Source organism: Camelina sativa, chromosome 13 (genome assembly GCF_000633955.1).
Source record: "Camelina sativa cultivar DH55 chromosome 13, Cs, whole genome shotgun sequence".
NCBI classification, from domain to species: Eukaryota; Viridiplantae; Streptophyta; class Magnoliopsida; order Brassicales; family Brassicaceae; genus Camelina; species Camelina sativa.
The window spans coordinates 23,733,567-23,745,568 of record NC_025697.1 but is presented as its reverse complement, the minus strand read 5'-3'; the positions used below and the strand labels follow the sequence as shown (position 1 = coordinate 23,745,568).

Here is a 12,002-nt window from a genome sequence, read left to right as displayed (position 1 = left end):
CTAACACTACAACGTAGGAAGACATGGTCGCGTGTTTCATGAGTCAAGCCACATAGACAGCAGTTGGGATCAACTTGAAGTCCCCAAGTCACCAACCACGATCTAGTGGGAAGTCGGTCGAGGTGGATTAGCCAGGAGATGAAAGCATGTCATGGAATCGCACCTTTAAACCACACCTGCTTGGTCCAGTGCTGATTGATAGCTCGAGGCCGCATCACTTCCCACGTTTTGGAGGAGGAGAAGGTCAAAAGATCCTCTGCGCCTATCCTTCAGGTGAAAAAGTCTTGGGCTGATGTGAGAGAAGGAGAGGTTACGGTGGTCAAGTAAATTTGAAAAGCCTCTACTTGAGGTGATCTTGCGGGTCTGAGAGACCAGCCCGTGGGAGAGGCAGCCTGAGCAACTTTTGCGTCCAAGGGGATACCTGTTTGGGAAGGTCCTGTTCTGCCAAAAAAATCAATAAGTGGACCGAAAGGGGTCCAGTTATCGTACCAGAAGCTGATTTGGTACCCGTTACCCAGATGAGGCAGTAGGAAATTTCGTGCAATGTGCCGGAGGTTGAGCATGGATGCCCAAGTCCCTGTGCGTTGGCTTCCCTCAAGACCCCAAAAACTCCCGTCTTTAATTTTGTTGTTACGAATCCAGAGAGCCCACAATGAGTCGCCGGCAGTGAATAGTCTCCATATGAGCTTAAGGCATAGCGTTTTGTTCCATTGAGACAGACATCGTAACCCCAACCCCCCTCCTCCTTAGGGAGACAGAGGTGCCTCCAAGCTACCTTAGCAGAACCTCGTTTGCTAGCATCACCAGACCAGAGGAAATTCGTGCATAGGCTTTCAAGTTTCTTGATGCAGCCCTTTGGCAGAATGAAAGCTGACATCCAAAAGTTGATAGTTCCATAAATCACAGATGATATTAGTTGAAGTCTACTTGCGTAGGATAAAGCACGAGAGGTCCATGAGGAGAGACGTTTCGAGAAGCTGTCAAGGAGAGGTCTGTATTCTGCCAGTCGAAGCTTCCGGTGCATTAGAGGTAAACCAAGGTATCTGACTGGCAGTGAACCTACGTTGAAGCCAATAGAAGCCATCTGATTAGTTTCAATTTGGTTCACGCCAGCCAAGTATAGGTCAGTCTTGCTCGTGTTCATTGTTAGACCAGACAACTGAGAGAATTCCTGGAGAACTGCTGCGATATTGGTGAGAGAGTTCGCCTGACCATCGAAAAACACCATTATGTCATCTGCAAATGCTAGATGGGTGACTTCTGGGTTTTGAGCAGTAGGATGATAGCCGATGGAGCCTGAGACGTAGCTCCTCTTCAAGAGTTGCGAGAGCCCTTCCATTGCCAAAACAAACAAATATGGCGAGAGGGGATCCCCCTGCCTCAAGCCTTTGGCACCTCGAAATAGACCACACAATTCCCCATTTACACAAGCTGAGAAGCTTGTTGTTGTTATGCACTGCTCAATCAAAGATATGAAGTGGCAAGGGAATTCCATTACCTTGAGGATGTCAATGATGTATTCCCAATGAACCGAGTCAAAAGCCTTGGTGAGGTCAATTTTGAGCATACCTCTCGAAGAAATGCTCTTGAGGTTTTACCCTTGAACAAGCTCAGTAGCCAACAACACATTTTCCACCAGAAGTCGTCCCGGAATGAATGCGGATTGAGCATTGGAGATCATATCCGGGAGAACTTGCTTTAACCTATTGGCCAAGATTTTTGAAACAATCTTGTAGAGGGTGTTACAGCAGGAGATAGGGCGGAACTCAGTAACCCGTGACTACAGAGTGACGGCAGCCAGGGGCTAGAGACTTGTATGCGCTTGATTAAGCCGGACTCAAATCTCGCATTAACCGCCTCTGGAAGTGGTTTCCGTGGATCGATGACGGTGTACACCTTCGCAACCTCTACATTGATTAGGTTTTCAGTGTGCGGATGAAGACAGACTGGATGGCCCACCAATCCTGCAATATGTTCCAGTCCTTCCCGGTTGAAAAACTGAAGTGGGACACCGACAAACTCCAACCACACTGGGACCATGGAGAGTTCTGGTTTCAAAGTTTGGACCTCGGGAGACCATTTGGCTACAAACATGGATTGCCCATCTATTTGCCAGAGGCATTGACTGAGGATTCTTCTCCTAGCATTCGGGCAAGGAACTCTGAATAGGAAAGAGTTACCTTCCATCTTCGACATTGTGATGTCTTTCCGTTGCCGGCTCCAGATCCCATTAACAATCGCCTGGATGGCGCCCCGTGAAGGAGGATCTTCATAGAACTGGCCTAATATGAAGCTGTCCCACGCCTTTTTGTTCTTTTCAATCACAGAGTTGGGGATGGTTACACAAGCCTCGCCAGAGTCGAGGGTGAAAGGGGTTCCCTTCTTTTCAAGTTTAATCGTAGATCCAGCAACCAGGTTCCTCCAAGGGGCGTCCGGGGTCTTGGTATTATCATCGGCTTTGTGGGGAATATCAGAATTTGCCATTGCGGGAAAAGGAGGGGTTATAATGTCCCCGACAGTACCTTCTACCGAGTCACAAGGTAGCTGCGCCAAGGAATTGGGAACAATAGCTGGGGCTTTAAAATTAGGGTTTTCATATTCCGCCGCCACAACCGCAGGGATAGCAAGATGGCATGCATCAATATTGATTTTGTCAGCCAAGGCCTTAGGAGCCTCAGGTAACATCCCGGAGTCATTTGGCAGGGGCGGACTACCAGCTGATATCGAAATAGCAGGCGGCGAGGGTGAGGCTTTGTTAGAAGAGGACGAAGCAGCACCAGTGGGGTGACCGCGAGGAGGTGGGTGTTTGGGTTTCTTTTTCTTTTTCTTTTTGGCCATGATGGCCGGAGGGAGCCGACGCCGAGATCGGCGAAGGTGAAGGGAGAATGAAAGGGATCGCGTTATCGCCTTGGGAGAGTTAGAGAGAAGCGCGTGGGGCGCGTGTCTTTAGATTCTATCAATTGTTGGAAGATGTTGTAAAGTCTGTTGTAATAACTTTGACTCTCCAAAATGGTCTCTCCATTGTTCTTGTAGTCATTGTTCACATAAAAAAAATGATGCAATACCACGTAGAGGTATTGTGTTACAAACACGTGATGATGAGACTGATTCATCTCTTCTTAGAGAGCATTGTGAATCAAAATAACAAATCAAATCAAACATCATAGGGCATAAATGCCATGACCGGATAAGTAAATGCATAAGAAAACATCACATGACAACATATATATATAGTCGTAATAAATACAGAGGGAAGTGAGAGGATTATGTGCATACCGGATTGATAGCTCGACCGCTACTATTGACTTGGTGGTGAGTGACCCACAAGTCAGGCAAGATGATAGTTTTCTTAGCCTCTTTGTTTGTGGTGGATCTGGTACTCGTAGCCATATCTGTTGTAACGCTCGAACTAATTGAAAAATGTCGCCTAAGAAATTAACATCCTTTGGTTTGGACAAGATAAGAGTTTAACAAAAAGTGTTGTCTCAGACTCTCAGTGAGGCTAGAAACTCCACGTGTTCTGTTCCGCATAGCTTTGAGATATGTTTTCGGCTACTTGGGTTTCGACGTTTCTTTTGTTGGGCTTCCTATTTGGAATGATTCCACAAGCAAACTTTGAACAGATTTTCGTATTTCCTTATAAAGAGAGCAATTGGATAGAGACTAAAATTCAAAAATTAGGGTTTCTTTTTCTAATTCATGGATTGGGAACCAGCCGTTACAATATCGAACACTGACCTCAAGATACGTCACCGTTTTGTCACAGCCAATCAAATACAGTTTTTTTTTTACCATATTTTGACATTGGAAAAAGTTTTGTTTTCGAAGATTAACATCTTTTAAGTACCAAAGAAAAAAAAACTAGTGTTAGGAAAACTCATCATTATTTACATGCATGTTGACAAGAGTCAATGGTCAATCTTCCTTGAGAGTATTTGGGGAAGGAGTCTTAGGAGACAAGGCAAGATCTCTGCACAACTCTTCATCAGGCTGCAAGCTTCCAGGTATTGCACCAAACGCTCTTCTTGAAGTTTCAAATCCAGACGCCAGGAAATGAATATATATAGGCAGACAATATCCTCAAGTTTTTTCCCACACTAATCGAAGATGACGCAAACACACTTCTTCTTCTTCTTCTTCTTCATGTCCTCCGTTTCTTAGAAGAGCTTCCCTACAACGTTTAAATTTGATTAATAAAAGCACCAGAATTCAAAAGATTAAAAATCAGAACGTTGTCTGATGCTAAAAACTCAAAGCCCATCTGCTTGAAAACCAAATGCTCGTCCAATGGAAAAAGATGACATGGGTCAGATCCAGGGCAAAACAAAACTACAACTGAGAAAGGAAAACTACTTGTAGTAAGAGGTTGTATTCGACTAAAAAATAGTTAGACAATGACAACGTATTAACACAAAAGTCTGTCTAGTTTGGCTTGTATGCTTAATTACCTCATGTGAAAGGTTTTGTGAATGGTTTGGAGTAGAGAGATGCCTGGTAAAACTTTCAAAGCCTTGGCCACCAATATGATTGCATATTAAGCAACACCAGCTGGCACATTCACCCGTTTTACTACTCGTATCCTCTTCAAGAGCTCCTGAATCTGGGAAAGGTGGGGAAGTAGATAGTTCAGCAACAGGTTTGCTAGTTATCTCAACAACTAAAACTGTGAGAGGACAAACACACACCTGCCAGAAGAGAGCTTCCCCAGAGGACGGAGTCTTGTTTAGGGGAACAGTAGGAAAAAGGCCGGAAAAGGTTGTATCCACTCAAAGGTAGAGGGAAGCCTCTCGGATCGCATATGCCCAAAATATTAGCTGGGGGTGGATTCTTAGAGATCCACTGAGACATAAGCAACCTGATATCTGAGGTACCTGTTTCAGAAGAAACTAAAAGACTTGAGACTGTGTATTCATCATCCATTATTATACTGTAGGAATTAAGGCATAAAGGATGAGAAGATATAAACCGTGGGGGGCATAATAAAGAGTGATTTCAGTGGAAGAGAGAGCTTGAAGGATGCCATCTTGGACGCTTGTTAATAAGCCAACGGTGTAGATGGTGGGAGGAGCAGAGTAGCCATGAGATTCCAACAACCGATTGATGCACGAACGGACCAGACGAGCATCAAAGCCAGGGGGAACCGGAAACAAATTGATGTCCCAAAAGACCGATGTTACAGCCTCAGCCTCCTCCGGAGTAGCCTTCTACACAAAAGTGAAAAAAAGGAAAACTATTGGAAGGAGGTTTTGAAGCAGACAAACACGTACGGGTTCAAAACGTAGAAATCTCAACTCTATCAGATCATATTAAAACTTGCCTCTGGTTGCCATTTCACTATGGTGGGAGGATTCTCATCCTCGTCCCTGAATCTCGGCAAGGGTAGAAAATCCTCGACAGGCAGGTACTCCGTCCTGTGTTTGAAAACAAAAACAAATGCACATCCAGTGTGGAAGAAGGATAAAATGGCGTCAGATTTAGGCAAACAAAACTACAAGTGAGAAAAGGGAAAACAATTAAGTAGACAATGCATGGGGTTGTGTGACTCAAAAATAGTTATTGCAAAGGAAAAAAAAAAAGCATTGACTCGTTTTATCTTAATTACCGTAACTATATGTACTTCGGAAGAGAGATGACTGGTGAAAGTATCAAAGCCTTGGCCACGAAGATCTTTACCATCGCCATAAATATCTTGGCATATTGAGCAGAACCAGATAGCAGATTGATCCGTTTCACTGCATTTATCCTCCTCAAGTGTCACTGACACTGCGGGAAATAATAAAAGTAGAGAGCTATTACAGAAATAGATATGCCTAGTTAATTATTTCAACAACAACTGTGAGAGTGGACAAAATACACACACCTGTAAGAATTAAGTTAATCCAGGTGATGGCGTCTTCTTCAGGAGAAGTAAATGAAAACGGCCTGAATAGGTTGTATCCACTTTCAAGTGGTGAAGGGAAGGCATTGGGAAAGCATATGCCCAACATATTAGCTGGAGGTGAATTCTCATCCATCCACTCATCCATAAGTGACATGATGGCTGAGGAACCTGTTTCAGAAAGTCTTTTGAAGAAACTCTCTATATATAAAAACAGAGAAAAAAACTAAAAGACTACTTGAAACATCCCATCTTAGGAAGGTATGAGGATTGAGAGAATACTAACTGTAGGGGGAGTAATAAAGAATGATCCCAGAGGAAGAGAGAGCTTGAAGGATGTCAACATGGACGTCTGTTAGTATGCCAACGGCGTAGATGGTGACAGGACCAGAGTAGCCATGAGATTCCAACAGTCCATTAATGCATGGACGGACCCGACGTGGATCAAAGCCAGGGGGAACCGGATACTCCTTGATGTCCCAGTAGACCAATGTTACAGCATTAACCTCCTTCCCCGTAGCCTTCTTCATCATTCAATAAACCTAAAAAAAATCAATATTGGGGAAGCAGATTAGATCGCTAAGAACGGAATATCAAAACAACAGATAGAGACGTATCAAAACAACAGATAGACACGTATTTGTTTTACCAAAAAAACAAAAAAGATACGTATTTGGTATTTCAACCTGAGGCTGAGATACGCAGAGATGGTTGAATCTCGAAATCGCCTAGCGTCATGGAACGAGCAGTTACAAGTTTGAACACTGCCCTGAAGACACGCGCGTCACCGTTTTATCATAGGCATATATAGCCAATCAAATCACAGTTTTGGAAAATGTTTTTCTTTTTTAAGGGGGTTACACTACTGCACCAAAAAAAGAAAAAGAAAAACTTGTAGTGTCAGGCAAAAGAAGGGTAAAATCAGCCATGTAGAGGGACTATTAAACTTGATATTTTAGAAAATTTTAGAGTATTCTTAAAATCATTTCAGTTAATGATTTTTAATTTTTCTAAAAAAAAAATCGTATGTTATTTAACTTGAAATTTATGTAAAATCACTTAAATAATTTACAATCTCTTGTTATTCAATCAATCATTTAGAAAACTTACTTGAAATCTATGGTTATTCAATACATCACAACTTTTTTTTAAAAATACTACTTTGAATGATTCTAGGAGACTTGTTTTGTTTTTTTAAGTTGTAAAGTATGACTAATAAAATCATACTTTAAGGTAGAATTTTTGAAATATTTCTATATAAAAAACGAGCTGTCTAATACTAAAGATAAAGTGCAAATTTTTTTTTTTTTACTTCAATCAGTTGTGATGTTTGATCAACATGCTCCATTGCTTTTGTCTTCTGAAAGCTTGTCAAGGTGTGAGGGGAAAACTGGAGTTGGTAAAGACACATAAGAGATTGCAGTTAATGAGGAAAACTGGAGTTGATAGGGAAACCGTTGAGCTTTCTACGGAGAAATAGCACAATTCTATGATTCCACATAAAGTCCGTCAAAGAGGAATCATGTGTGAATTAGACAGCCTTTAAGTATGTGAAATGGTTGAGAAAAACACTTATGTCGATCAAGGCTGTGGTGCGATGTGTGGATGAGATTCAGTTTACACTTGGTGATGTGAAGTTCCAAATCAAGCACAATTGGAAATGTAAGTTTTTACATCTAGTTTTAGAGTTGGATTGCAGTTTGGAGAGTGTTGCGTCTGCTGCTGTGGTTGTGAACCTGGTTGCTCCGATTGTGACTGTTGTTGCTGCGATTATGACTGTTGTTGCTGCTGCGGTGGAGGACATAGCTCCAGACCAGAATCTTGATTCGATTTTGTTTATGCTACTAAGAAATATATACACGTTGATACGCTCTTAAAGATGCAAACGTTGTTATTTTTTTAAGAACACAAAAATATATATTTGAGGTGTAAAATATTTTAAAATCACCCAAAGTTTAACAGTAAAATCTCATAGAATCACATTTCATTTTCTTTTTAATAATATAAAATCCTACCAAATCTTTTAAATTATAAGTTGAACATGGGATCCCCAGGCAGGAAAAAAAGGAAAAACAAAACACATAATGATTTACATGTTCACAAGAGTCAATGGTCAATCTTCCTTAAGACTATTTGGGGCAGGAGTCATAGGAGACAAGCCAAGATCTCTGCACAACTCTTCATCAGGCTGCAAGCTTCCAGGTATTGCACCAAACGCTCTTCTTGAAGTTTCAAATCCCGACGCCAAGAAATGAATATACGCAGACATAAACTGTTATGTAGCAGCTTCCCATGATAGTTCATGCTTCTGTTGTTCTGTTAGTTGCGATGGTTGTTCCCTAAGAGCCTTGAGTGTGGCTCTTCTTCTGCTTCTTCTTGAGTTCTTTTTCACGTCCTCCGTTTATTAGAAGAGCTTCCCTACGATGTTTTAGTTTTCAATTAATAAAAGCCCCAGAATTCTAAAGATTAAAACGTGTTAAAAAATCAAAGCCCATCTGCTTGAAAACCAAATGCACATCTAGTGAAAAAAGATAACATGGGTCGGATTTAGGTAAAACAAAACTAGAACTGAGAAAGGAAAACTACTTGTAGTAAGAGGTTGTTAGACAGTGTGACAACGTATAGACAAAAAAAGGTCTGTCCACTTTGGCTCGGATGCTTAATTACCTCATGTGAAAGGTTTTGTAAATGGTTTGGAGTAGAGAGATGCCTGGTGAAATTTTCAAAGCCTTGGCCACCAATATGATTGCATATTAAGCAACACCAGCTGGCACATTCATCCGTTTCACTGCACGTATCCTCTTCTAGAGCCCCTGAATCTGGGAAAGGTGGGGAAGTAGCTAGTTCAGCAACAGGTTTACTAGTTATTCCAACAACTAAAAATGTGAGAGGACAAACACACACCTGTTAGAAGAGAGCTTCCCCAGAGGACGGAGTCTTGTTTAGGGGAAGAGTAGGAAAAAGGCCGGAAAATGTTGTATCCACTCAAAGGAGGAGGGAAGCCTCTCGGATCGCATATGCCCAAAATATTAGTTGGGGGTGGATTTTTAGAGATCCACTGAGACATAAGCAACCTGATGTCTGAGGTACCTGTTTCAGAAGAAACTAAAAGACTTGAGACTGTGTATTCATCATCCATTATACCGTAGGAATTAAGGCATAAAGTATGAGAAAATAATAACCGTGGGGGGCATAATAAAGAGTGATTCCAGTGGAAGAGAGAGCTTGAAGGATGCCGTCATGGACGTTTGTTAATAAGCCAACGGCGTAGATGGTGGGAGGAGCAGAGTAGCCATGAGATTCCAACAACCGATTGATGCACCAACGGACCAGACGAGCATCAAAGCCAGGGGGAACCGGAAACAAATTGATGTCCCAAAAGACCGATGTAACAGCCTCAGACTCCTCCGGAGTAGCCTTCTACATAAAAGTAGAAAAAGGAAAACTATTAGTAGGAGGTTTTGAAGCAGACAAACACGTACCGGTTCAAAATGTAGAAATCTCAACGCTATCAGATCAAACTAAAACTTGCCTCTGGTTGCCATCTCACTATGGTGGGAGGATTCTCATCCTCGTCCCTGAATCTCGGCAAGGGTAGAAAATCCTCGAAAGGCAGGCCCTCCCTCCTCTGTGCACATCAAGTGTGGAAGAAGGATAAAATGGCGTCAGATTTAGGCAAACAAAACTAGCTACTAAGTGAGAAAAGGGAAAACAAGTAATGCATGGGGGTTGTTAGACTCAAAAATAAAGTTTTGGCTAGGATGCTTATACCCTAAGTACATGTTCTTGGGAAGAGAGATGGCCGGTGAAAGTTTCAAAGCCTTCGCCAGGAAGATCTAGGCCACAAAGATCATCGTCAGGATGAACTTCGCCTTCGCCAGGAAGATCATCGTCAGGATGGCATATTGAGCAGAACCAGCTGGTAGATTCATACGTTTCACTGCACGTATCCTCCTCAAGTGTCCCTGACACTGCTAGGAAATAAAAGTAGAGCAACAGATATGCTGGTTATTTCAACGACAGTGTGACAGTGGACAAAATACACACACCTGTCAGAATCAAGTTTCTCCAGCTGATGGCATCTTCGTGAGGAGAAGAATCTGAAAACGGCGTAAAGAGGTTGTATCCACTTTGAGGTGGTGAAGGGAAGTCACCCCGATTGCATATGCCCAATATATTACCTGGAGGTGAACTCGTGCGCATCCACTCAAACATAAGTGACATGATCTTTGAGCCACCTGTTTCAGAAGAGACTAATTGAAAAAACTCTCTATATATAAACAGAAGAAACTAAAGACTTGAAACTCTCTCTGTTTCTCTATATTCTATTTATCATCCATTACTATAGGAAGGTACGAGGATTGAGAGAATACTAACAGAAGGGGGTGTAATAAAGAACGATCCCAGAGGAAGAGAGAGCTCGAAGGATGTCAACATGGACGTCTGTTAGTATGCCAACGGCGTAGATGGTGACAGGACCAGAGTAGCCATGAGATTCCAACAGTCCATTAATGCATGGACGGACTCGACGTGGATCAAAGCCAGGGGGAACCGGGATCTCTTTGATGTCCCAATAGACCAATGTTACAGTCTTACCCTCCTTCACCGTAGCCTTCTTCATCATTCAATAAACCTAACAAAATCAAAATTTCAGTATTGGGGAAGCAGATCCAGATCACTAAGAACGGAACATCAAATCAACAGATAAATATGAATTATCGGAGAGATCGATTGAGAGAGATCGACTGAGAGAGAGCGAAACACGGCCGTAGATACGCAGAGTGTTAAATATTATAGAAATAGAATAGTTTATTGAGTTGTGTTTCATAAGATTAAGGCATACATATATATAGTGATTAGCTTTGACATATTATTGCTAACACAATATAATGTAAATTTTATTAAAAACATAAGGAAATAGCTTGTACAATAAATAATATCAAGATCTAGAATATTCTTCGGGTTGGGCTTCACTTCAGTTATGGATTTTACGGTCCACATTACTTAGTCCGTAAAATACACATCTTGCTTCCCTGATACTCCCCGCACGACAAAGATGTGATGTGAAAGCAAACTATGCAACCACAAAGCATAACACTTATGTGGTGGACACTTGTCAAGGACAAACAAATTATGTCAACAAAATCTTCAGGGTAAAACTTCAATCTTGAAAAGAGTGGTGGAACTTTAGCTCGTCTTCCGTTTTGGTAAAAGGGAATAATAGCATCCCATGGGGATTTGCAGCTCCACAAACAATTGTCCTTTGTTGGACAATCCACATATCGGACTAATAATAGAGAATTGGTTAAAAATACCCTTTCTGAGATACCCCTTTTCAAAAATATCCCCTTTTTTGGCCATTTTTATTTTTGCCCTCTTTTAATTTTTAATGACTATTTTACCCTTAAATGAAAAATGTTTTAATCAATAAAAAGAAAAACAAAATTTTCCCGCCAAAAAAATTTCCGACATATTTTCCCGCCAAAAAATTTTCGAAAAAAATTTCCCGCCAAAAACATTTTTGTCAAAAAAAATTTGATAAAAAATTTCGACAAAAAAAATTTACAAGGTTTTTAATAGGTTTTATAAGAATTCTACTTTATAAAAGCTTTATAAACACCTTGTAACGGGTTTTACAAAAAATTTTAAAGAGTTTTAAAAGGTTTTAAACACCTTGTAAACGCTTTTACAAGGTTTTTAAAAGGTTTTCAAATGATTTTTAAAAAGATTTTTAAAAGGTTTTTAAACACCTTGTAAACGCTTTTACAATGTTTTTAAAAACCTTGTAAACGTTTTTATAAGGTTTTTAAACACCTTGTAAACGCTTTTTAAAAGCATTTACAAGGTTATTAAAAGTGTTTACAAGGTTTTTAAACACTTTTTAAAAGCGTTTACAATGTTTTTATAAGGTATATATTTTAATATTTTTGGCGGGAATTTTTTTTGATTTTGGCGGGAAAAAAATAATTTTTGACGGGAAAATTTTCCGATTTTGGCGGAAAAAAATTTTTTTTTGGCGGGAATTTTTTTTATTTTTGGCGGGAAAATATTTTCGATTTTGATGACTGTACATTCTTGTTGTCACTCAAAAAGGGTAATTTGGTCATTTTGTATATAAAGAGGG

At 40.8% G+C, this 12,002-nt stretch overlaps 1 protein-coding gene across 3 annotated transcripts; it reads right to left on the bottom strand.

Moving 5' to 3' along the window:
* On the bottom strand, positions 7,895 to 10,680 carry LOC104737721. Of its 3 annotated transcripts, none has more exons than XM_010457965.2 (8): positions 10,256 to 10,680; positions 9,928 to 10,116; positions 9,650 to 9,849; positions 9,411 to 9,506; positions 9,061 to 9,298; positions 8,783 to 8,968; positions 8,546 to 8,697; positions 7,895 to 8,296 (listed from the first exon to the last, which is right to left on the bottom strand). In XM_010457965.2, exons 1-8 carry the CDS (start codon positions 10,500 to 10,502, stop codon positions 8,267 to 8,269), a joined length of 1,338 nt encoding a protein of 445 aa, XP_010456267.1. In that variant the 5' UTR covers positions 10,503 to 10,680; the 3' UTR covers positions 7,895 to 8,266. The 3 variants fall into 3 exon arrangements, with proteins under 3 accessions (XP_010456267.1, XP_019089966.1, XP_010456269.1); XM_019234421.1 differs by having other exon boundaries at positions 7,895 to 8,291; XM_010457967.2 differs by having other exon boundaries at positions 8,783 to 8,959.

Coding starts and splice junctions, on each gene's coding strand:
- LOC104737721 (XM_010457965.2), bottom strand. CDS start 10,502: ATGATGAAGAAGGCTACGGTGAAGGAGGGTAAGACTGTAACATTGGTC. Junction 8,969..9,060: donor TCTTTATTATGCCCCCCACG/GTTATTATTTTC, acceptor CTTCTGAAACAG/GTACCTCAGACATCAGGTTG. Junction 8,297..8,545: donor TACAAAACCTTTCACATGAG/GTAATTAAGCAT, acceptor AAAACATCGTAG/GGAAGCTCTTCTAATAAACG.